The 27,176-nt window shown below is 37.5% G+C and overlaps 2 protein-coding genes across 3 annotated transcripts in view; both read right to left on the bottom strand.

Moving 5' to 3' along the window:
* The window catches only part of stox2a (storkhead box 2a), a 56,182-nt gene extending 36,284 nt beyond the window's left edge, over positions 1-19,898 (bottom strand). Inside the window, exon 1 of one of the 2 annotated variants that reach the window (XM_079853408.1) lies at positions 18,637-19,898. In XM_079853408.1, coding sequence (XP_079709534.1) covers positions 18,637-18,964 — 328 coding nt within the window. In that variant the 5' untranslated portion in view covers positions 18,965-19,898. The remainder of the gene's footprint in view (positions 1-18,636) is intronic. The other variant, XM_079853410.1, reaches the window with a different exon arrangement.
* A 3,260-nt stretch (positions 19,899-23,158) lies between these two features.
* On the bottom strand, positions 23,159-26,288 carry ing2 (inhibitor of growth family, member 2). The gene is made up of 2 exons (XM_079864245.1): positions 25,977-26,288; positions 23,159-23,977 (listed from the first exon to the last, which is right to left on the bottom strand). Exons 1-2 carry the CDS (start codon positions 26,113-26,115, stop codon positions 23,280-23,282), a joined length of 837 nt encoding a protein of 278 aa, XP_079720371.1. The 5' UTR covers positions 26,116-26,288; the 3' UTR covers positions 23,159-23,279.
* Positions 26,289-27,176: the final 888 nt, after the last annotated feature.

Genomic DNA, 27,176 nt, shown 5'->3' with positions numbered 1-27,176 from the left:
CAAACAAAACATACCTATTAAGATGCACTTAAGGAACTTGGTATTTTTGACAAACCTAGTTGATATCCCAATAATAATTGAACTTGAATGCAGGGGACTCATGATAGTTTTGTGTTGATTTAAAATCAAGAGGAGGAGGAGGTTAGAGGCCAACTAAGCATGACAAAACACCAATGCCTTCCCTTCAAGCTGCTCCCACCCCCTCTGCAATTAAAATGAGAGAGAATGTGACCACAGCACAAAACTTCGTGCAAGAAGGCGTTACGGAGGCTAAAGGCTAACAACAAGCAAGAGGGGGTGTGACACAACATGCTGTGAACATGACCTCTGTGAGTCAGCATTAAAAGTTGGAGGGACTCATTTTACAGTAATTTATAGTAGAAAGTTAATCTATCTCTTCTTCTTTTTAATCAAATGTAACAGAGGCTCCGAACCTCCCCAGTTTCAGAATATTAACTCTACCGATGGTTTTGTTCTAGTCATGTATTTATACCTACCTACCCACATGTAAATGTCACAAACACAACATATGTGCTTTCTTGTAGTAATCATGGTAGCACTTTATTTTACATTTCAGTTCCCCATGTACATATATTAGTAATTATAATAACTGTGTAATAACTAGCTACTAACCTTGAACCTACCCCAAAACCTATCCTTAACCCATGTAGATACCTTATGTTACCCAGTTCATTCTTAGGTAAGTACACTGTAAGTACACGTAAGTGCATGTGCTGTAAAATAAAGTGAAACTGTAACAATGTATCTAGCAAGAACATAACTGCAGAATATCACAATAAAATCCACAATAGCTGATACATTTAAGCTGATTCAATGGAGAGAGTCGTTTTGAAATTTCTGAACTTGTTCAGAGAATAATTGCTACACCTACAAACAATATATAGGCTACATACACATATTAAAGTATGAATAATGTCTAATGTTTCTAATCACTGATATTTAGTTTTGATCATTTTACAATGAGTATAATCCTAACATACCATCTAGTGGTACAATAGTGCTACTATGAGTCTCAGTTCAATACATGAAACAAGTCAGAACAGGGAAATTGTTCATCTTCTAGCGTATAAACACATGACAAGTATTACTAGCTTTGTATTTTTTGTACACTACTGTTCAAAAGTTTAGGGACAGTAAGATTTTGAAAGATTTCTCTTGATGCATTTATTTGAAACAGTTTTTTTTTTATTAAAATCCAAATTGTAAAATATCATTACAATTTAAATTTTCTATTTTAATATATTTTAAAATGTAATTTATTCCTGTGATGATTCAGCATAATTATTCCAGTCTTCAGTGTCACATGATCCTTCAGAAATCATTCTAATATGCTGATTTGCTTCTCAAGAAACATTTATCATTATTACCAATGTTAAAAAAGGTTGTCTTAAGTTTCTTAAATGTCACTATAGATTAATTTAATGTATCATTGCTGAAAAACATAAAAATATATATATATAATAAAATCATACTAACGCCAAACGTAAAAGTTTTATTAAATAATAAAGTATTAGCAGCATTAGTATTAAGTGTTAGTGTAAGTATGTGTGGGCAATGCAATTCAATAGCCCAATGTCAACAAAACAAGTTAAATAGCAAATCTACTAAATAGTAAATACTCCTCTTCCCTTATCGACTGAGGCCCTTCAGCAGGTTCAGCTCAGGTACATTTGAGGATGAAGGCCTTGTGCTAGCCTCTTCCTCACACCGTCCTATGCCCGTCTGCTTGCTCGTCAGCTGAAATCACTAACTATCCTGCTTGGCTGCGGACTGGAGGACGGGGGATTGGATTAGAGAGTCAGTGTGAAGAAAAAAAAGAGTGAAGGCGAAGCTGCTCTGGTTCATTCATACAAAAAGGAAAGGGGGGAAAAACACCAGCCATCTTATTTCTGAGCCGCAACAGCAGCCGTAACCATGGCGACGTTGCTTGATGAGCTCATAGGCTCTGCAGTAGGACATCTCTAAAAGGTGAATGGTGGAGAGTAGACACCGCTGAAAATATGGAGAGAGGCTGAGCAGGATTTGATTGCTTTTTAGGAGCCATTTTTAAATCAATAAAAAAAGTTATATTATTGTTATTACCAATACCAACAAACTGATCTCTCTCTCTCTCTCTCTCTCTCTCTCTCTCTCTCTCTCTCTCTCTCTCTCTCTCTCTAGAGACCACCGCAAAATTAGCAGTTTCTCTGGATTTATCAATTTATATGTATATGTTTATTTATCTATTAATTTTTAACAACACAATACTAATGTTTTAACTTAGGAAGAGTTCAGAAATCAGTATGGGAACATTGTCAGAGCAGAAAGCTTTTCTTCCAGGAAAACATTGTACATTGCTTGAGTCCCGTGTCCTTCACAAAGACAAATCTGCCTGATTCTGATCTTCTCTGATGAGTCCAGTTTTCAGGTGATCCTCTAATGTTTAGACAGAGACCTGGAGAGGCCTACAACCCACAGTCTTTTGCATCCACGGTATAATTTGGTGGAGGATTGGTGATGATCTGGTGGTTCTTCAGTAAGGCTAGAATCAGGCAGATACGTCTTCGCGAAGGATGTATAACTCAAGCCACATACAAGATTATCCTGAAAGAAAAATAGCTTCTTTCTACTCTGGCAATGTTCCCCAACTGGAAGGATTGTTTTTTTCCCGCAGGACAGTGCTGCAATCCACACAGCCAAGGCCAATCAACGTGTGTATGGAGGACCACCAGAACAAGACCCTGTCAAGGCCATCACAATCTCCAGACCTGAACCCCATGAAAACCTCTGGAATGTGAGCAAGAGGGTCACCAGCCATTAAATAAAGACAAGCTGCTTTAATTTTTTCACCAGGTGTGACAAAGTCGCCCAACGCATGGTTATTCCACCAAATACTGCTTTCTGAACTCTTCCTAAGTTAAACATTAGTATTGTGTTGTTTAAAAATGAATATAAACTTTATTCGAGGTCTGAAAACATGGCATCTTTTTTTCGTTATTTTGACTAGTTGTCATTTTCTGCAAATAAATGCTCTAAATGACAATGTTTTTATTTGAAATTTGGAAGAAATGTTGTCAGTAGTTTGAAGAATAAATCAAAATGTTTATTTAACTCAAACAGATACATAAATATAATAAATCCAGGGAAACTGCTAATTTTGCAGTGTTCTCTTAATTTTTTTTCAGAGCTGTATACACACACACAACAATAAATCATAGCATACAAAATAACTCAAATATAATTAAAATCTGCTAAAATCTCACCTAGTTATTAGTTATTGTGTTGTCTCATTATTCCTCGGTTTTCAACTGTTTAATTGTTCCGTCTCAACTTGATCTATCATGTGTCTGAGCTATAGATTTTATTTTATATGTTTAATTGATATAATAGCTTGGTGAAGCTATATTAACATGTTAAAATGGTTACAATATAATCATTAATAATTAACTAAAATGTTATTTTTACCATTGTATTTTTTCAATTAAAATTCTAAATTACTATATTTAAATATATATGATATCACTCACAAGACAAACCTCCACACTATATTAGAGGGCTGGATGCAGATAGAAATTAATACTCCATGCCTCTAGATGGCAGCAATGCATCAATCCATATCATGAGTTTATTTCTGTCAGCCAGGCAGGTGGAGCATACAGCTTGATCAATATAAATGAGCCTTGAATAAACAACAGAGTAAGACACCACACAAATTCACATAGTCACATTACTTTAAGGTCATGTCACTTTTGACAAATCACAACAGTCATAATATTATACTATGAAGTAGTATGAGAACAAGTTACATTGTGATGTAATTGTCATGTAAATTAATTAAAGGAATATTTAATAAGTTCAAATAAAACTGAAATTATGCTGCATGTAACTTAATTACAAATCAAAATAGGATTGAGCTTGATATAAAAAGTTAAATAAAGAAATAAATGAAAGAATGTATATGGCCTAAATGTAATATTCTAAAACTCCACAAACAATAACACATTTCTTTCTGTCATGAGTGTCACTATAATACAGGGCACAGTTCCACAAAACCTCTCTAATCCATGTTGAAATTCTTTTAAATGGGTGACCTCGAGAGTTGAGATTTAAAAAGGCCTGCCCTGAACAAACACTGCACAAATGCTCCATTTAAATAGGGAATGAGACGGGGTGTAAAATGGAAGCTTACTGAAGGAAAATTTAGGGGTCTTCATTAAATTATTTGTTTCTTGAATAAACCTTTTGAGCCCTAATAAGAGAAGACACTAAGAATGTGTTCACACTAGTAGTTCTGTTCTCTGGGTTCTTTTGGTCCGGACCAAAATATACATTTAGTCCTGGTTCGCTTAGCATTCACACTGTCATTTTTAACACTAAACCTAAAAATACAACACAAAAAACAGCGTTTATGACGTGTATAAACAGTGCACTCCACTAATATTGCCACCTAGGGGTGGAACAATACATCGATATGGATGCATCGATCAAAACTCTAACGATACGATGCATCGATGCCACACGTAAAATATCAATATGAGTTACCTTTATTTTGAAACTCTCAACGTCCTCAAGTAACGTCCGTCAAAAGCACGCATTTTCGTTTAATCACAATACTGTCTGCCGGTTAATCTCATCAGATGAAATAGACGAGTCACTTCGAAAAGACGTGCTAGCTGAGGGGAGTTTCGTCAAAACTGACTAAAAGTGATCCAGACTGGACAATTTAAACGAACTTGATGAACCCAAGATATCTTCTTCAGGGTTATAACCTTTATAAAGCAGCATGTTACAGTGGTGAGGGAAAAGCTCCCTGTATTGCGTGTAATCACAACAATAAAGTCAGGTCAGCTGTGGAGATTAACGTTACAAAGATTAACTGAGTTATATTATGTCATAGCAATTACTTGGTTTTGTTTAACTCTGAAACATGAAATGTGGAGTTATTTGTTTTTGCCAAAAAACAACTGATGGGGTTATCTGCTTTTGCTAAATAACAATCTTTTAATATAAAAAAATACTTTCAATGAACTTTAGTTTTGTAAGTTGCCTGTATTTTTTAAATTTATTTATCTGGTAATATTACTTAATCAAAACAACCCAGCTGCAGTTTGATTGATATAACTAGGAATGCACAATAAAAAAACATGATTTATGAAAATGAACAAGAACGGAGTGATCTGTTTTTGCAAATGAACTCTTCTGAGTTCATAAAATGTAACTGGTTGTGTAAACTTGGCACATAATATCTAAATATCGATAAATCGATCAATATAGCCCTGAATCGAATCATATCGCAGAATTTTTTGAGGTATCGGCAAATATCGTATCGCTGGCTGAGAGAATCGATATTATGTCATATCGTGATGAACTGTCCGATTAAAGCTGCCGTCGGCAACATTTTTTGGATCATATTCAGTGAAATCGACACTATAATCCGACAGAAAAACATAAATAAGGTGCTTTTAGAAAAAAACCCGAGCTTCTAACTCCACCTGGAGCGTGTTATTTGTTTTGCAAAAATCCAACGGGTCCAATCAGCGCAGGGGGGTGTGCGATCTGACTGTCAATCACAGGTTGTGCACACGCCACAGATCCCCCCCCTCCCTCGCGCAGACGCGCACGTTACAATATCACATGCACACGACACGCCTGAAGTTCGCCTGAAGATTGTACGAAGCGTGATGGCGGAGAGAAAATCTACTAACAAGCTTCCAATTCCTCGGTTATTGCTATCTATGGGTAGATTAGCCAGGGCAGCCTACCTCCGAGTCCATGGTGTTGATCGATGCTGAAGAGATGCGCGCGTTCACAGAAAATCAGGTACACACGCACTGACGAACACGACCTCTATGGGGGGGGTGCTCGTTGGTAGTGGGGGAGGGGCATGAGAGTTGTAAACATTCAAAATTTTGGCTAAATCGACCCAATCTGCCAGACTTGCCGACTGCAGCTTTAACACCCTTTGTAAATATGAGCAAAGGTGGCTGTGAAAATAAATCTGCATTGTTAATCCTTTAGATCTTTCATTCAAAAAGAATGTTCTCTAGTTCACGTTGGACATAATTATTGCCACCATATTATTGCAACGTCCTTTTGGCCAAGATAACCAAGTTTTCTCCTTAGTGCCTGATGAGTTTAGAGAACACCTGACAAGAGAACAGAGACCATTCCTTCATACAGAATCTCTCTAAATCCTTCAGATTCCCAGCTCCATGTTGGTGCTTCTTCTCTTCAGTTCACTCCACTCATTTTCTATAGTGTTCAGGTCAGGGGACTGGGACGGTCATGGCAGAAGCTTCATTTTGTGCTCAATGACACATTTTTGTGTCGATTTTGATGTTTATTTTGGATCATTGTCCTGATGGAATATCCAACCTCGGCCCATTATAAGATTTCTAGCAGAAGCCGTCAGGTTTTGATTTTTTAATCATAAGAAATATATATATTTGATAAAAAAATCTTTGGAGAAAAAACATTTATTTCATAATGTTTTTCCCCCCACTTTCAATTGTTTTACTTCAATGAAAGGTTAGAATTTTGTCTCTTTTTTTAATGAAAGATCAAAAGGATAAACAATGCAGATGTATTTTCACAGCCGCCTTTGCTCATATTTACCAAGGGTGCCAATATTAGTGGAGGGCACTGTATATATTACAATGGAACTTACTGAACATCCAAAACAATTCTGTGTACTGTGTTCTGTGTAAATATGCTCGTTCTATGTGCGTACATGATATTTTTACCAGCTGAGAACTCACAAAGAACTTAAAAAATGTGTAAAGGAGTCAAAACAGCGGCAGCAATTCTTCTGTCGCACACAGACGAAGATCTGCTGTAGGACGATGCCTATACCAAACTGTAATGGGCAACATCGCAACTGATGAGAAAAACTTGAGCAGGCTGTCCTTTTGGTTTGTTTATATGTCTTTGGTCCGTGTTGCATTCATACACTATATTGCCAAAAGTATTGGGACACCCCTCCAAATCATTGAATTCAGGTGTTCTAATCACTTCCATGGCCACTGTTGTATAAAATCAAGCACCTAGGCATGCAGACTGCTTCTACAAACATTAGTGAAAGAATGGGTCGCTCTCAGGAGCTCAGTGAATTCAAGCGTGGTACCGTGATAGGTTTCCACCTGTGCAATAAGTCACAATTGTTGGGAACAACATCAAGTCAGCCACGAAGTGGTAGGCCACGTAAAATCACAGAGCGGGGTCAGCGCATGCTGAGGCTCACAATGCGCAGAAGTCGCCAACTTTCTGTAGAGTCAATAGCTACAGACCTCCAAACTTTGTGTGGCCTTCAGATTAGCTCAAGAACAGTGCGTAGAGAGCTTCATGGAATGGTTTTCCATAGCCGAGCAGCTTCATCCAAGCCTTATATGACCAAGTGCAATGCAAAGCGTCGGATGCAGCGGTGTAAAGCTCGCCGCCACTGGACTCTAGAGCAGTGGAGACGTGTTCTCTGGAGTGACGAATCACGCTTCTCTGTCTGGCAATCCGATGGACGTGTCTGGGTTTGGCGGTTGCCAGAAGAATGGTACTTGCCTGACTGCATTATGCCAAGTATGGTGGAGGAGGGATTATGGTGTGGGGTTGTTTTTCAGGGGTTGGGCTTGGCCCCTTAGTTCCAGTGAAAGGAACTACCAAGACATTTTGAACAATTTCATGCTCCCAACTTTGTGGGAACAGTTTGGGGATGGCCCCTTCCTGTTCCAACATGACAGTGCACCAGTGCACAAAGCAAGGTCCATAAAGACATGGACTTCTAGAAGAATGGTCAAAAATTCCCATAAACACACTCCTAAACCTTGTGGAAAGCCTTCACAGTAGAGTTGAAGCTGTTATAGGTGCAAAGGGTGGGCCAACTCCATATTAAACCCTACGGATTAAGAATGGGATGTCATTAAAGTTCATGTGCATGTTAAGGCAGATGTCCCAAAACTTTTGCCAATATAGTGTATTTCAGTCGATATTTTCAGGGGTCTCAGTCCGCTTGTTTGGTGCACACCAGTGTTCGGATGACAGCGTTCACACTTAATCAAATGAACCGCACTAACAAAGCAATCGCTCCAGGGTTTGTTTTAATTGAACCAAACCTGCCAAGTATGAACACACAATAAACATAAAGGTTTAACCAAAGCCTGGACGAGTAAGAGCCATAAATGTATACCAACAGTCTAATGTAAAATAACAGAAAATCCTCTTAAATATTACAAATATTTAACATTCAGATATTCAAAGTAGTCACATTTTCATAGAATTTGAATGATCTCAAATGTGGGTTTTTTTTACTGTGTTAATGTGACAATTTATAAAAGAAAATTTTAAAGTTATTTTAAAGTTACTCAGCAGGACATTGTGGAGGAATATAGAGCCTCAGCTGACAAGCCCATTGACCCAGGTCACAAATCCTGACGAATATAAGAGCTTGAAGGACCCTAATTCATTTTAGAGGTGGGAAAACAAATTGACCACTATCCCCGACATCACCAATGGTAAACAGCTTCTTATTTCAATGTTTGCACACAACACTTGGTTAATGTCAGTTTAAGATGATCGAGGCCCAGATCTGTTAGCAAAAAGTGTGTTTAATACAAAATACAATGAACACACAATTTTTCTGATCAGTTTGACATTTTCAACCACTGTAGATACCCCATCTGTCCAAATATTTGCTTGCATCCAAATATCATCCACTGTGACTTAGGACATGGTTTTTCATATAAGTATATTGAGTACATGAACGTTCCAGATGAACCATCAATAAACAATCCATTAAGAAACTACAACCAGTCCAGTACTTATCATCTGAAGAATTTTTTTTTCACAGTCAATGAAGTATATGAGTGTACATGACAAAGAAATCTACACTTTGTATTCATTTTTTTTACAGAAAAGTTTTACATTTAAAGGTTTTCAATTGAATAAAATGCCATGTGGTGTGAAACCATCAAGCAAAAAGTAATACACATTTTCCTCAAACTCTAAATACATGTGAGAGTGCACATATCTTAATTGTTTTCAAAAAGGTTTTAAATATATTTTTCAAGGTAAAAACTTTGTGTACAAAACATTAGTAAGTTACCTTTTAAATAATAATAAAAGATTATGCCATACTTGAAGTATGTTTGAGCAAGTACATAACCAGCCAGTGTTCAAAACTATCTGCTTGCTTTAGCTCATTTCAAAACGGTAAACTTTTAATAATGTTTTTAATTCCAGTGGTACTGGTGGATTTCCGCGGGAAATTCGAGCATGTCTTTGCGTCATTACGTCACATCTCTACACATAAAGAAGGTGTCTCGGCTAGTAGGCTATATTGCATGTGAGGATGTTGGAGGTGGAGATTTATAGCCTTTTCTCGCAGCACTTGATACAATTAAACATCAATTTGATGGCGGATCCAGAAAGGTTCAAACGACAATCACCAGGAGATTCACCCGCTGTAAAACGCAAAAGACTTCAGACTTCGGACTGGCAACAGAAAAAAAGAGTGCAACCAGGCCCATGCGAAAACAAGGATAAATATCGGGAGGGCATTAAAGGTAGTCACGCAATGCTGATGCTGTTAAAATTAACAATTTGAGAACAAAGTATAATTTGCACGGTTTGACGTGATATAAGCGATTGTTAAGATTTAATCAGCGCGATTTACTGCAATGCTTTTTTCCCTTAGTTGGTCAGAACAAAAGTGGATGTTACTTACTTGTTCAGACGATATTTTCCAGTGAACATTCAATTATGTTGGTCATACTTCCAAAAAGTAGAATCTGTGATTCCGAATGACAGTAGGCCTATCCACACCGGCGCTGTGACTGACAACTGCACATTCTCCTCAAAACATTGAATTCATCCGCGCTGTGCCGTGCCGAGGCACAACCCACGTAAAGTTGATAATTTCGCGAATAACTGCAATTGCAGATTTCGAACAGAGATGGCGAAAAAGAGGAAAAACTACGGACTGCAGCTTTAAGGTTATCTTTTCAAGAGTTCAAAAATTATTCCTATTGCTTTTGAAGCAATAGTATGACACAAAAATATATATTTTTGTATACCACTCCATTAAAGCCTTAAGACTTTGCGTTAATCAGAGGAACACACTGAAAGAAGTGTTGCTGACTATTGTCTTTATCACAGTAATTTCCCCCTTTCAAAGCACTCTATAAATGTCAGAATAACATTTCATGTGGCAACTTGCCAGGTTGTAGAATCTCCACAGGCTGCCCTTCCTAGTACAGGTTTGACTGAATGGCATGGCTGTAAAATGGCTTTTTACACATGAACACAAATTTATTTAAGACCGCAAGAAGAAAGCATTAAAAAGTAGGAAGTTTAAAGCATGAATGGGCTAAAAAGATACTATCTAGCACTAGCACATTTATTGTGTTGAAGCAAGACAGAGCAAACAACTGTGAAATGAACTGAGATGGATTTGTGTGAAACTTCTCAGAGTCGCTTGGGAGTGACTCTACACACACAGAAGATTGATAAGAGTGTGCAAGAATGGTATTAGTGAGACGACACTCAGCAAAGTTCTACCAAGGTGACACATGAGGGAAGCGGGCGCGGGAGAAGGTGAAGAGTGCAGGTTAGGCTCCAGGCTAAAGGAGAGATCACAGAGATCACTCTCAGATCTCCTTACAGGCCAAAGATCAAAGCCACAGCTGGGCTTTCAACCGGAAAATTCATCAAAAGTCTATTTGCCCAAAGTGCAAGCTCAGATATGTACTAAAATGCATGCTAAAATGCATAGTTAATGAATGAAAACAAAACTTTCAAATTATAAAACTTAATATTGTTTGGCTGTTTTAGGACCACTAATGTTTCTTTGCTGAATTTATGCTGCTAAGTGTCATCAATATCAAACTCTCAATCCGACAGATGGATGAAATGTTCTGACTAATAATGCTACCAAACTATATTTGCATTGTTCTATGGGTAGGTTTAGGGCAGAGGTAGGTATGGACGTTAAAGGGGTGGTGTAATGCCCTTTTCACAAGATGTAAAATATGACTTTGATGTCCCCAGAGTGTGTATGTGAAGTTTTAGCTCAAAATACCCCACAGATGTTTGTATATAGCATGTTAAAGTTGTCACTTTTTGAGCCTTTTTGTCACCGTTTTGTGTCTGTTCCTTTAAATGCAAATGAGCTACTGCTCTCGGCACAGAGGGCGGAGCTACAAGAGCTTGTCTCATTTTACCTCACACTGACATGCACTGAAAATTTTAAAATCTTTTTGCCTTTTATGTTCAAACCGGAGTCAGACAAAGATGGAGAGACTCAAGAAGAAGTGACAACATGTAGAAGGCAACAGGACATTTCTTATTCATCTCTCTGACTAATGTTTTTTTCAGTTTTGCTATCCTTAAAATCATTAAAAACTGCAGCTAAGGTCGGAGCCATAGCCATGTGGGCAAGTGCTCTGACATATGGTACGGTTGCACTTCGGGCGACCCGAATATGAGTCCTAAGCTTGAAGTCCTTTCAAACAATTATAATGACAACGTGTTCGTTCATTGGCCAGAGAAGAACTGGCCCCCCGACTGGGCCTGGTTTCTCCCAAGGTTTTTTCTCTTTTTCTGTTAGCACTGTAAAGCTGCTTTGAAACAATCTGTATTGTATAAAGCGCTATATAAATAAAGGAGACTTGACCATGTGTAAGTGAAAACTTTTGCACAAAGCTGCAGCCACCTCACTAGTTGTCAATGTAAGTCCAAGACGACTGTCATATCACAATGCATAAAAAAAATAACATTACTGAGTGCACCTTATGTTTTTTATGTGCATAATTTAAAAACTAATGTATAAGTAAACTGAGCAGTTTAACATGCATGGAATTTTGTATCTGCATCTGTACTTGCGCCAGGTTTGGTGTTGAAGGCAGAAGTGGTAGATTCACAATGAGGTGTTAAAAGTGAACCTGCACAGGCATTACAGTCCCAAACACCACATCAGCCAAATATGCAGTAAAAGACCACAGAGAACACAACTCAACATGACTTATTGCTCACCTCTCCCACACAGACATGCACAAAATGATTTACTCTCTTTGGATGATCAGGTGTTATCAACACACCTGATGACACATCTAACAAACCTTTACCCCTCGAGAACTGGGGAACAACGAGCAAGTGGAGGCACACAGAAGGTCAATAACACAATTTAAAAAAAATTTCTGGTATTTTGTTTTCCCTGGTATCTTGTTATTACATTAACATTATTATATTTTAATTTATTTTATTAAAACGAGGATGTTTTCTTTGCTGCTGTGCCTTTAAACGTCCTCTAGACATGAGATACAGTGCTTATTTGAGACGTTACTCATTATATTTGATCCGATTCTGTGAAAAGCAACAAACAAACGGTTAAGATTAGGGTAAAATGTTCCCAGATACTGTAAAATAAACTTCTCCTGCTCTTTCTAATGTTGGGATCCTTCTGTAGGATGTGCAGAGCGGCTGGTGCTACACAGCTATGAACACTGAACTGCGTTTAACTCCTATTGTTAGTACGTCTGCTGTTTATTCTGCTTCCACGACAGCTTGGACTCACTGTTTAGGCAGGCATTTTTGTACATTTGGGTAAATGCTGAAACATACAATTAGAGATACAGAACAAGACACATTAGAGATACTAACAACATCTAAAATGTAAGCAGTAGCCTATTAGTATTTAGATAAATGTAAAATATGAACGAATCCTTTTATATCATAAAAATATAGGCTATTTATATAGTTACATAAATAATTTTGTATTTTTAGATTCCTTAATCCTATCCTGTAAACCTAAACATGCCCAATTTTCAACAACATAAAAACCAAAAAACAGGCGAAACAGTATAAAGAAATGCAACAGACAAACAAAATCAAAATAATTTATTCCAAAAATGGGAAAAAACTATTTTTGATATCACTAATGTAAACCTTTGTCATAATAACCCTTCTTGAGGTGGCAAATTTTCAAATTTTAATAGGTGTGGGATTTAAAAGTTTTAGTAATTACTGAAGTAATGAAGATGCGAATTAGCCTTGGCTATAAACACTATTAAACCGACATGGGAAGATAATCTATGTTCACTGTATCTGTCCCTACCAAAATAAACTATTAAAAAAATAAATTAAACAAAGATCATTGAATAAAGACTTGAAATGGATCTGCTCCTCACACAACATAATCATACAAATTCTAAAGATTTGTAATTACATTGATCATAAATGCAATATAATCAACTGATTAATTCCATTAATTAAATATTCAGATTAAATAAGGATTTGTAAACATTTCTACATCTGTAAGGTTGTTTTTAAGTAAATGATTTACGTTTAGATGCTGTCAACACATCAATATTACACTTTTTTAGTGGCAAACGCAAGTAAATAAGTATATGTGATCAAAGCACATTTCATTTTCATTGGAATTGACTTCCTTAACTCAAAATATAAAGTAAAATGGATTCCTCATGATTTATGGAACAGGTACATAACACTCTTGGACTAACTGTCAACAACAAAAAAACATTTGTCTGAAAAGTTGACGACTGAGCCAGGCTGTCCACACATCTCTACATGATGCCGATTTGCTGATCCATTGGCTATTTCCCTTCATTCTCTTCAGCACTCCTCCCTTTCCTCCTATTGAAGACAAGGCTTTTAGGGCTTGTCACAGAGTTCCCTTTCCTGTCCCCCAGCCTTCCTTCCCATCTGCACCAAAAGCAGACCTGCCACCACAATCCATGTGTATACACGACCTTCGGGGACACTGTACTATCACGGTCCTTGTATGTTTCCGCCCTGTGATCTATGGCCAGTCAACCACATTCCATTACTGTCAGATGCTAAAAACTGAACATGTTTAAAGAGGGATTCTCACTTTTCAACAAATGATTGCTGTTCTGCAGACGCCTCAAGAGTGTGGTTACCAAAAGGCTCTAAGTGGTTAGTGTTTTGTGAAATCTAAAACCTCGCGGTCTCTGGGCGACCTCCAAGTAATACAAAGACATCAGAGGTAGCCACCCTAATTTACCCAGAGTATATAAATCTTCAACCCAATTCATCCTGACATCCAGAAGAAAATATGAGGCTTTGAGTTACACACATCTCAAATTTCTAATAATTTAGAAGAAATAATTGCAGGCTATGTTTTCCACAATTTGTAGAAACTGTTCTTATTTTGTTTATGTTGGAAAAATGCACAGCTAGATTCTCAAAAGTTGAAATGGATTTGTCTATTTATCACTATTTTTAAGATGCAGAACAACACCATTAAAAAAGCACTTTTATCGCTTAGCTGCTATTAACTTTTCCTTTACTATACCGTTAATATCTTTTTCTTATGCAACATTTTTACAAAATACATCTAAATATGTTCAATCTTTGAATGTAAGAACACCCAGGCTGCTTACTTCAAAAGCTTTGAGATGAGCTTGAGTCAAACTTCATGTCTGCAATTAAGTTTTTACCAGACAGTGTTCAAAGATCTGAAAAAAGTTTCCTTACATAAGTTGAGTTAATGTCAGATGTATCACTGAGCACAAACATCCTCCCCACCGCTCTCACAAACAGTTATGAACTCTACTTGACACTACTTGTTTGCCATGCTTGTGATAATCACACACCTTAGGGGACCTGTGCCATGTCAAGACATTTTTAGCACTAATGGAAACTTTTATAACTGTCTAGATGGCAGTGTTTGCTGGCAGGGGTGATGTCTGGGTTATACATCTAAGGAAATACATTTTTAACTTTTGAGTCTTCACTTTTGTTGAGTCTGTTTCACTGCATGGGAGGAAGAAAAACAACTCAAGAATACAAAATATATAACAATATACAATTATAGCAACAATTAGTTTATTGAAGAGCAGAATATTCATGTTAAATGCCAGCAAGGAAGAATTTCTAATTTATGTTACAGTACAGGGGTTGTAAAAAGGGGTTGGTTCATGTATAAAGCTGCTGTGTAAAGAAAACATGATCATAACCATAATTGAGCATCATCTGTGTACATAATCTTATAATATAGGTACTTAAGACCTCATGTTTGTGTGTATTTTTGCATGCCTAACCTGACAAGCCAAAAAAAGGGTAATCACTAACTATAGAAAGTTAATTAAAGACCGTTAAATGGTTAAGACCTGTCTATTTGGCTGTCAATCGCGGATATGAGGGATGATAATCAACAATCCTTTCACATGACAATAACTGCTTGCAATATTTACTACATTAGTTGTTACAAAAGATGCTATCTTCACAAAATCAACTAAGAAAAAAGAACAATCTGTGATAAAATTCTTTACTATAGGCTCTTAAAAATAAATTTTGTAGCGATGCAATAGCTCTATTTTTTGGTTCCTCAAAGAACCTTCAAGTGAAGAGTTCTTAAAAAAAAAAAAATCTTAGTGTGAAGAACATTTTAATAATCTGAAGAACCTTTTTTCATAGCAAATAACCTTTTGTGCAGTGGAAAGGTTCCCGTGAATGTTAACGGTTCTTAAAGGAACCATCAATGCCAATAGAGAACCTTTCTTTTAAAAAGAGTAACAACAGCATGTGTTTGCACAATCATTTTTTTTCTGGATTTTTTCAAATCTATTAAATAAATGGATGAATTTAAGGGCTTTTCAGGTAATAAAATCAGACCACAAACTGAAAAATAACCAGAGTGAATGCTTCTTTTAAACTAAATACACAGTCCAAACCATTGTAAACATTCGAAATGATGAATCAATCATTTTATCAGTTGGAATGTAGATTAGCCCATTCAAGTAAAAAAGTCTAAACTCAAATCTGCAAATACTAGACATATCACCACATTCCAAAAGGCGGTGGAATGAGAAGAATTCTCCTTTGAGCCGAGTGCAGTAATATGGTTTGTTTTATGTTTGCATTATGTGTGACTGGAGGCCCAATCCCTCACAGTCTCACCCTTGAAAATATATTTTGTTAACACAGCCATGGAGACGTACAAAGAGTCCAGAAAACTGCAGGTGGAATATAGGTACGTTAATGGCATGTCGTAATTACATAAGTGTAAGAAGCCTTCATGTGCTTGTAGAATGTGTAATTACAACGTGTACTGCAAACTCGTAATTTTCTCAGAGCTACGACTAAGGTGTGTTCAACTTGAAGCAACGCTGTGCAGACCGATCGGTGTAAGACAGGATTCCTCAAATCCGATCCAAAAAAGGGCAACTGCCCTACAGAGTTTAGTTCCATCATCAAAAAACCTAAATTACAATTGAGTACGGCCCTGTTTACACCTGGTATTGAGATGCGTTTTAGTTGATCGGATCCCAAGTGGACGACGCTAAATACAGGTGCAAACGGGGTCTAAAACTTTTTGAACTTTTTGAGCTTGTCCACTTTCGACCACTTCCAGCGGTAGTCGAAAACGTATTCGACTGCATTGCTTTCGTTATGTATGTGTATTTGATGTGTTTTTTATATGTTGGAAACTGTTCCTTATGTTTTTTTATGCTGCATCTTGGCAAGGTCTCTCTTGTAAAAGATATTTTAATCTCAATGAGTTTCACCTGGTTAAATAAAGGATAAATAAAAAAATTAAAATGCTCTCTGTATGTTTTTCCGTCGTCTCTGTGCGCGTTCATATGTAAATTGCGCGAGCATATTTTGCCCATTAGATCGAAAGATCTGAAAAAACACAGAGGCCGCGTTTCCACCTAAATTACCCGGAACAATTTGTTCCAGGAACTTTTTTACCAGGAACTTTTTTCTCCCAGACCTGTTGCTAGCCGCCCACCGCGATCTAAAGTACCGTGAAGATTAGGCAAATAGGCCAGTGATGTAGGACTGCGCACGACTTTTGATTTCATCCTCTGAATTTAAGCTTAATAAAGCCTGAACCTCGTCGTCAGTCCATCGGTCGTATTTTTTAAACTCCATTGTTGATTCGAATAGCAGACGACTGTTACTGCACGCACCGCAACAGATGGTGGTTGAATAAAATGCTGCGTGGAGTCAACCAATCAAAATGCGGCATGAACTCAACCAATCAGCATGTTCAGTGCCCAAGTCCCACCCCTGAATGTTCATGAACTTTGAAAAAGTACTACCTCAAGAGCAGGGACTTTCGGAGGGGGAAATATTTACCCGGAACTTCATGTAGACCCTGGTTCCTGCGGTGTAAACACACAGAGTACCACCCCAAAGTTCCTAGTTCCTGGGGAAAGTTCTTGCGGTGGAAACGTGGCTACATTTACCTGCTTACAGACCCTCTCATCAAAGAAATCAGGACAGAAGTGGTTGAAAGAGAGAAAAAAGAGAGATTAAAACACCAGGTGTAAACGGGTATGTTTCTCCCTCGTCTACTTGTGATCCGATCGACCAAAACAGATCTTAATACCAGGTGTAAACAGGGCTTAAATCAATTTGTTTTGCCAAGAAATTTTGGGCAATTTTGGGAGAATAGGAACATTCCACAGAGATAAAGCACAACTTTTCGTACTTCATCTCTGAATGATGGACAATCCAGTGGAAGGTTTTAACTTTAAACCTTTTTCTCCTTCAAGTAGACGTCAAGATTTATGTTAGTGTTAAAGCAAAGAATGGGTGAACGCTTCAGAACAAGGGGTTTGAAAGTAATAGCAACAAGTGTCCTTGTTCATGTTGTTTATGCAACAAGAAAATCCTCATCAAATGTGTTTTAGCATGGGAAAGCATTATTAGATTGAATGTATATTGTATATATATTCAAAGCAGTTTTAAAGACTTGTTTTACAATAAATCTCACTGTAAATTCCAGTTGTCAAATTTATTTGTCCAAGATTGCCAGATTAAAAAAAAAGGAGTTTTTTTCTGACATGACAATGATTAAAGGATACGTAAATCTATGTACGCAACTGGTTCTAGACAACTGGCAGCTGTCAACTAACTGGCAACTTTTCCCACACAAAAAAATACTGCTACATATTTCAAGCATTATCAGGATACTACAGAATATATACTTCCTTACTGTATGTGTCATTGAATAATATAATGTTAATATGCCAGCCTATTTCAGCTATTTAAAGTTGATGAAAGTGGCCTCGTTTATCCTCAATTGTTTAACTTACACATAGAGCACAGCATAACTGACACAGAGAAAAAATACAGAAAAGGCCCCTACACACTAATGTACATTATGTTAATAACATGTTTTAAAATGTGATGGTTCACTTAAGGATTTCTGGGAAAGTATTGATTACTTTTTACTTATTATATATCTCAATATAAAAGTATAAATAAAAAATATAACTATAAAATAATCCTTATTGAATATAACTTTTCTTCATAAATTATATGGTATTTCATACTTTTTTAACTTCTAAAACACTTTTTACAGTAAAATGCATTGTCTTTTAAAAGTTGCATGTTTACAATGTAGATAATATAAGCAGACAAATAAACCTCACATGACAGTTGTGCATGGTGGGGAGTTTGAGTTTACAAGTGCACCTTACTGGCATGTTCAATATGGAGGTGAATATAGGATACTTCTCAAACCTTTGCAACTACACATCACTGTGTTGAAATACTTTACTGCAAAATACTGGCACTAGGTTCGCCCTGCTAAAAACTTGTCTGCTTCCTTCCCCTGACTGTGCAACAAGGGTGATGCCATTTGGTCAGACTTACCTATGCACTTGATCTCGAAGCCCCGCGGTGGTTTGAGGGCCCTCCGTGTCCATCCTTCCCTCAGGACCTCCAAATGATCCTCCTTGCCTTGAATGAGCAGAACATGTTCATCTATCCAGCCCAAGAAGAAGGTCTCGGATATGGCGTCTGTGACTTTCTTATTCCAGAAGTGCTGCATGTTCTCCGCTTTGAAGTCAGCGAATATCTCATAGCCGGTGTGATGCTGCTGAAGCTTCTCCGTGACCGCGGCGGCTGCTTCATCTTCCGTGCTGACCCGTGACAGCACTATGGCCAAGGAATGGGGCGCTATCTGCAGGAACTTCTCCATTCTCCGGCGCGTTTCACACACAGGCCACGGCGTGGATTGCGACCCTGTCCGATGCTGTCCGGCACTCACACGGGGTTTTATTGCGCACCTTATTGAATTTCCAAAACGAACACATTGCACCGTATTTCAGTTTATTTCCAGGAGCCGAAGCGCTGCGCGTGACGGCGGAGGGTCCACCAGCATGATACGCGCGAGAGACGCAAATGTCATTTATTCATCAGACAAACGCTTGCAACGCCGCGTTCCGTACGGTGCGCCCATAGCCCGATGCCAGCAGTCCGTTGGGCAATATTAAACCAGGCACTGCACTGATGGGCAAAGCAGCTGAGCTGAATGATCAATGGGACTGTCTGTACTAATAGATCTCAACCTGCCTCTTTCCACACCTCTCCCGCGACATTCTGCGCATTCGGCCGAAAGCAAGCGAGACCGATTCCTCCACCATCGAGGCCTCTTGAGCGGCGGCTTGATCGATCACTGCATTCATCGGTGATGTTTGTTGGCCATAGAGCGCAGGAGATGACTTCATTCCTTCTTATTCACGTCTTCATTTGGTGCACTCTGAGGTTGCCTCCCAGTCGGTCTATACACTGTTTGGGGCGTTCATATAGACCGTGGGCTTTCTGGTGTCACGCTCGCAGCCGTTAACTCGTCTCGGAGGCGTCGGGTTCTTGTCCCTGACGCCGTGCGCTCGGTGTCTGTCCGGTGCGGCGGATTAGATTGGACGTGTCGACAGAGAGCGCGCGGATCACCAGATGTTTTCCTGACTCCACCTACAGGCGGCCTTCAAAACATCGCGAGTGTAGTGCACGAGCCTCGCAACAGGTGAACATGGGGAAAGCAGAACGAGAGCTGGCGGTCACAGATTAGCGCAACGAACTTTTAACATTTTACAAGAAAGAAAAATGATGGGGTGGACTTGAAAGAGTCTATGAGAGGATAGGCTTGTGTTCTTTGTTTGTTTGTTTGTTTGTGTGTGTTGGTCAATGTGTTTTCTTCATTTATCCGGCACCTTCCTTGGTTTCGGTGCCTTTATCTAGTTCTGAATACAGGTTAAGGCATAATGTTTCATTTCAACTGATTATAATTATGGGCTGATTAAAAAGAGCAAGTGCATTTTATTATATTAGCCTACACAATGCTCTGGGTCCAAAGCAAAAATATTAAAAATAAGCTATCCCAATTTAAATCGCTTTGATTTAGGCCTACTGGACTATATGATGGGTTTTTGATTAAACACAAAGAAATGTTTTTTTCTTTTTCTTTTTTTTTCAAAAGTTTCGCTGCCTAAAAGGCATGGAAGTGTGTAGAAATGCCCCAATCACAATTAGGTGACACCTATTTTTTTCCCCCAGATATTAGCACATTAATTAACCCAGTCATATAACAGTCGTCTTTATAATGAATTATTTTTTATAGCTGGAATGTATAATTAAATTCTTAACTTTATCGATAGGCCTAATTGAAAAACTAAAAAACTTTGGAAGTTTTGTAGCCTACTTATTCAACATCATCATTAGTTCTTAATTTTTGTACAAAAAAAGTTTTCTATAGTTTTAGTTTATCTTATTTATGACATTTTGTACTTTAGAATATTTGTATTAATTTATTTAAAAATTTTTTTTGATTTATATATTTTTTCTTTTCTTTTTTTGGTAGGCAGTTTGAGTGTGTGGACTGTTATCTGAAAAGCATTTGGCCTTGTTTGCATTTGTGTGAGCTTCTTTTCTCTAAGGCCTTGATCAATTATCTTGAACACAGAGAGCAAGGGCACCCAGGCATTGGTGTCATCTTTCGGTTCCCAAGTTCCCAGGCTGTTTCCTCTTGTTTAGTTATTTGAGTATCATAGAAAGAACAAGACTGAATCTTTTAAAATCCTGACTCAGGGTTGCAATTGTTTAGATAAAAAGGCATTTCTTTACACACTCCCACAGGCCCAGGTAACTTCAGAGTTGAAACTGTGTTGCATTTCACATTAGAAGGTATTTAGTAATCAGGATTACTTATTAACGGACAGCTGAATTCATAGATTTTGAAAAGCTAACTTAACAAATCCTGGGTTATAGAGTAACCATGATTACTGTGTAACCCAGAATAAATATACATTCACAACTAATGATCATCATTTGTAAAGCTTGAATGAGCTGCAGGTAACCAAACACCACAATGCTTTGTTGAATTAAATATGCAGGTTGTACTTTAAAACCGCATTTTAAGTGTCTTCTAACAAAATGTGATCTCTTTTTTTCAGACATTACTGTAAAATGAGCTGTTATTTTAAAGCGTTTTTGTTGTTTTAAACTTAAAAAAAAAAGGGTTCTGAAACAAAACCAGCTGAGAACCAATGATGCGTTTACAGTGACATCTGCTGGCCGGACTTTTATTTATACTCTACAAAAAACTGAATTGCATGATTTGATGTAGTCTACGATTTGCTTCTATGTATTTTTTCTGGGGGCAGTTTCATAGTGATTCTATTAAAATTATGAATGGTCTTTATATGTCTGTCTGCTGCACATGTATCTTTTTTAGTCGATTTTATACAGTGCTTCTATTAAAATTATGGTCTTTATATGTCTGTCTGGTGCACATGTATCTTTTTTAGTCGATTTTCTCAATTTTTCAGACTAAATCCCAATCTTTTAAATAGAAATTTCTACTAACACCTCATCATAAACCTCCAAAAAACAAACAAACATTAACTTACCTCATCAGCACAGCAAAAACTTGTAGTTGCAAGGACCTTTCATTAATATTTTCTTTACCAACAGCTCCTTTTTTAATTATTTAATTGGACCTTCACATCTAAATTGAAAGATAAAGAACACAAGAAATGAGAGCCAAGTTCTACCATTAGCATATCATAGTCTCTTATATAGTGTTGGGTAAGTAACGTAAAAAAAGTCATTAATTACTTGCTAATTACATCTTCAACATAGATTACTGTACTAATTACCATCTAAAAAGTATTGCATTACGTATTTCTAATTTTCTAAATCGACCACCAGTTGAACCGTATAAGGATATACATGAAACGGCTCTTTTAATTCTTTTAAATAAACAATATAAAATTGCATAAAATATTACTAAAATGAACAAAGTTTTTAAAGGGAGGTTGCATTAAAAACATACATTTTGACATTAGCCGTTAAATCTTGATGTTAAATCCACTGTTTTATATATAATTGCTCTATGTCTATACAGTATTTAATGAAATAACACCAAAGCAACTATAATTAAATTACAGAAAAAGTAACCCCTTAATTTACCTTTTCAAGGGAGTTACACCCAACACTGCTCTTATATACGAGTCAAAAACTTTGACACACCTACTCACTCTTTTCATACGATTTTCCACATTTTAGAATAGTAAAAACAAAATGAAATAAAACAAATAAAATGTTAAATGAGTCACTCTGTCTGGATGCCAGCTGCTGTGATGCTTTCATATAATAGTTAAGAAGCTCCTGTATGCTGCACACTTATTCACCATTTAGTCCAATTTTTTTTTATTGTTAAAATTTTGGTTTTCGTAAAGAAATGTATACATATGAATGATTTATATTTTATGAACAAGCCTTTATATCAAAAGATTTTTAAAAGGACAAACAAATTCAAGAGTTTCTTCCTGGTAGTGTAATCGAGCAACCTCTTAATATGCAGACCATATTGTCTGTCTATATCTGAAATTTTTTATATCATCCATGTGACCAAAAACAAGCAGATTAGAGACATAACAAGCACTGATTTATTTAAATAGAGGAAACTTAAAAAAAGAGAGAATTTAACAAAAACATCACTCCAAAAACAGTAACAAAGAAAATGAATTTGTTCTCTCACTGGAAGACATTTCAGAGGGGTGTTTTCATATATATATATATATATATATTTTCTAAAATGTGGAACAAAAGAAGAAGAAATGCAAAAGAAAGGTGTTGATAATGTTCATCAAACCCTGTGCATTGATCACACTCCTCTTTTTTTTAACAACAAGTGTTACCCTGGACCGGGTGACCTCCAACATATATAAAGTCTTCAGGCTTTCTAAAATCAACAATTAAGAGGAAAAAAAAAGGCTTAGAAAAGAACTCTTCATTGTCTTAGGGACATTAGTGGCAGTATCTTAAACATCTGTGTTTCCAGGGTTAATAACATCTGTTGGTCATTTTCCAACCTAATGCAAAAGCAACAACAGCACCTGTTTGGAAACTTTTCAGCTAAGTGCATGAGGAGAACCTTTTAACATAAGTTAAACACAAAAATCGCCAATCCCCCACACAGGCATATTTTCACTTAGACAATCTTCTGTAAGGCACTACCTGGACCTCCTATCCTTCTTGGCCCTATCTGCACTTTTTTCCATAGTCTTTTCACTGTCACCCCTGCATTTGGGGCAATACCATTTACCCTTGGGCTTGTAGGTGAGTCCAACACAGGAAAAATGGAACCACTCAATAGGACATTGCTCATTGTCGCAACCAATCATCTCCCCATAGGACACCTGTTCACAGAGGCAGTAGGTGGGCTCGTTGGGATCGATGGTGAACTCCACCGGCGATGCCTCTCGCTCTTGCTTGGCCTTGGAGCGCTTCTTCTTCTTGGCCGACTTGGACTTTTTCTCGCGGGGCTGCTGCGGAGGCTCTTCTCCCAGGTCCTCCATGGCACCATTGGCACAAGTGTCACGGCTCTCGCTGTTGCGCTGGCGTCTGGGTCGCCGCGTCGAAGAGCGCTCGGGCAGAACGTTCGCGGAGGTGCTTGCGGGGTCGTGCCTCACCTTCTCCACTGGTCGCTCTGTGTCCGCCGGCTCCAAGAAGCAGGGCGAGTGGGCCTCGATCTGACGCGAGCGGTTTTCCACCACCTCCATCATCTGGGTGACCACGTGGATTTTCTCATCTCCCAGCTCCTGACTGCTGATGAGCGCCCGCTGCAACTGAATCTGCAGCCGCTTGCGCTGCCCACTGTCACTCTCCTTTTTGTACTTATCATAGATCTCATCCACCTCCTTGAGGACCTCTGAGTGGCACAGGAAAAAAAAAAAAAAGAGAAAGATTAAGTGAGGTGGCTTGTGCACACCGCATGCATTTTACAAAGCCATTCTTTATCATACTACTATGGAAGCCCATTTCCATCACAAAAGAAGAAGAAAAAAATCATGCTTTGGTAAATCTTAATTATGACATAAAACAGTTTCTCAACTAGTGGGTCACGGAGTGTGCAGTCAAAGAAACAACAACAAACGTATGACTTTTATTTTGAAAGACGAGCGTGAAAGCTATTGATACTTCTGTCAGACGCAGTTTAAGGAAAGCGTGCCTGAGAAAGACGCGTTGTCCTGATTCAGTATCCACGGTCAGATGAGATGCTGTCAGGCTATATGTCAGTGTCATTATTCTAACGCTATTTTCTAAATAAAAAGTCTCTCACCTCAGAAATGTGAACTTTCTTGTAGATCACTTTATTATGAATAAAGCTTACAACGTTACAGTTATGTCAATTAGTAAGTAATGAAATTACCAAAAAGTATCAATAAATTACATAACTGGTACTTTGTGTGTTAGCTGGGAAGGTATGATGTTCATATGACGAACAGGTTATGTTAGTATTGTGTATTTATTTGTGTGTGTTCATGGTAACGGTTGTTTCTGTAACAGGTAACATGATCGTGGTAACTGTAACATTGCCACTTTTTTTTCACTTAGTGTTATTTTGTCTATTTTTAAATGACTGTGGTGCCTCATACCAACTTACTAACTTTATTGAATTAACAAAACCTATTTTGGGACTGCTATTTAATATCCTACCTTATACTGTATATTCATCAGTTTTAGTCATATTCTTACAATGCATGGGACGGTACTTTGTGTGTGTCATTTTGTATTCATATAAATCATTATAATACACACACACACACACACACATATATATATATATATGAATTAGTTCAAGTTCTTAAAAAAAGTTGGGTCGCGGCTTAATGACCATGAGAAAACGTGGGTCCCATGACCAAACCAGTTGAGAACCACTGCCATAAAAAGTCATAATTATGACAAAAAGTCGATATTAAGGCATATTAAGTCGATTATGACATACTAATTATAAGATTAAAAAGTCAAAATATGACCAAAAAATAATTATGAGAAATTGACAAACTAATAGCCAACGATTTAAAAAAAAAAAAACCAAATGATGACCAAGACAGTTTGTCATTACTTAGACTTTCATGACTTGTCACGTCATAGTATGTCCGAATTTAGACTTTTTATGTCATAATAATGATGAATTACAAAAGCATGTTTATTTTTCTTATGTGGCGGAAATGGGCTTCCACATAATACAGTCGATTGTTTGGTATTCGCGATGCATGTATGCCAGGGTTGTTCTTCTAGTGCTTAATCTACCGCTGTGGAACAAAACCATGCAGCCAGTCTAACGTTAACGTTACCTGCCCAAGCACACAGTACGTGCACCTCGGTTTTGTCAAAATATGAGGAACTACACGGTGCTTTGCAACGTGAATGAATCGTTTCTCGTTGCATATAAATAATTTTGCTCGGTAACCTTCATTTGCAAACTGTGAAGTAAAAACTCGAAGGCTTTACGAGGCGTCGGCATCGAGCTGTGGATGTTTCGGCAACATGCGAACAAAACACACGCCGCTGAAAGCACCATTACGTCGATACTATGGCAACTAAAGCGATGCGTTAAGAAGGAGCACTGCCAAACAACAGTACAGAGTATGCACTAGTCAAAATGGCTGATCACTGGTGGTAGGATAGTGTTGCTGGAACAAACATAGTTGAATGTGCTAAAGACAAAACACAACTAAAACACAACGGGCGTGGACAGCATTGGAAGCACCGATAAAATGTTTAATAAAATGTATTTTATGTTACTGTGAAGAAATTAAACGAAGCCGGTCTACACACAGGGTGAAGTGCACACGATGTAACGTTAAAATGTGCATAAATACACATCCTACCGCACTGGCACCTTTCACAAATGTTTCGCTTACCTTGATACTTGGTGTCGATCTCTCGTAACAATGAAACATTCCTCTGTATATCCAAAGGCAGCGATTCGACACATTCCAAATAATCCTCCACGTAGTTGACAAGCTGCGATTTTTCCACGTTTGGATAATGCCCTAACATGATGATAGTAATGCATCAAGCAGCTATGCGCCTTTTCGAGAAGAACCGCGTCTTAAAAATAGGTGCTTTTCACACATAGGTTCCTTTAAAAATGTATTAGTTGGCAACCTCGTAGAGAGCTACTCTTTCCGGACAAATACAGTCCAGTCTTCTCTGGCTACGAGAACTCCTTCAAACAAAACTATCAGATGTGCGCATGCGCAGGATCAACCCATAAAATGCCGCGGTTTGCATTTTCAGACGGTTTAGCCAATGAGAGGTGGCGTTGCTGAGATGTGGGCGGATCCAGGATCAGCTGGGCGCGTCCAGACCAGAGTTCTAATGGAACACTGGAGGTTCGATTTCATTAAGAGCGAGATGGATCCGCACGAGCACCGCGTTATGCTAGGGTTAGCAAATATACTGTTTATAATGGGATGATGTAATGACAAACAAACATCAGTTGTAGTAGAGTCATAAAATGAATTGGGGCTTGGGGCGAAAATGCTATTGATAGTGACAAAAATGCCCCGAAATTCAAATTGTGGAGACTACGATTTAAGATATTTTTGTTATCCCCTGAGTTCTGGAAAAAAAAGAAAAAAAAAACTGACACAGAAGAGAACAACAATATAAAAACACAATATGAACACAGACATAGCCTATACATAAATATAAAATGTATTTCAAATATGTAAACTAAAGAGTTGTAAATTAGTAGTAGACACCGGAGTACAATAAGAAAATGAAAAATAAAAACCAGAAGGACAGTCAATAAGGCAATTTAAATAGTTAAACAGCTAAAGTGTCCCTGTAGTGAATTCCTCTTTTTAAACTTGTATCATTTGTTTATGTTTCCTAACATTTAATTGTTGGCCTAGTTATATAAATTACACATTTTCAAATAAAATATGAGTTGATGCTGATGTAATTTGATAACCCAATTATAATTTATTTAAAATAATTGATTTAGAATAAATGATATTAATTAAATTAACGTATTATGTTATTAATTACACAAAGGATTTTAATATGGTAAGAATAAAATGCTCTCATAAAAAATCCCTTGAAAATCAGCTCTA

This window comes from Squalius cephalus, assembly GCF_949319135.1.
Source record: "Squalius cephalus genome assembly, chromosome: 2".
Classification (NCBI taxonomy): domain Eukaryota; kingdom Metazoa; phylum Chordata; class Actinopteri; order Cypriniformes; family Leuciscidae; genus Squalius; species Squalius cephalus.
Note: the sequence above shows the minus strand (reverse complement) of the source record. Positions and strands in the feature narration are given on the sequence as shown.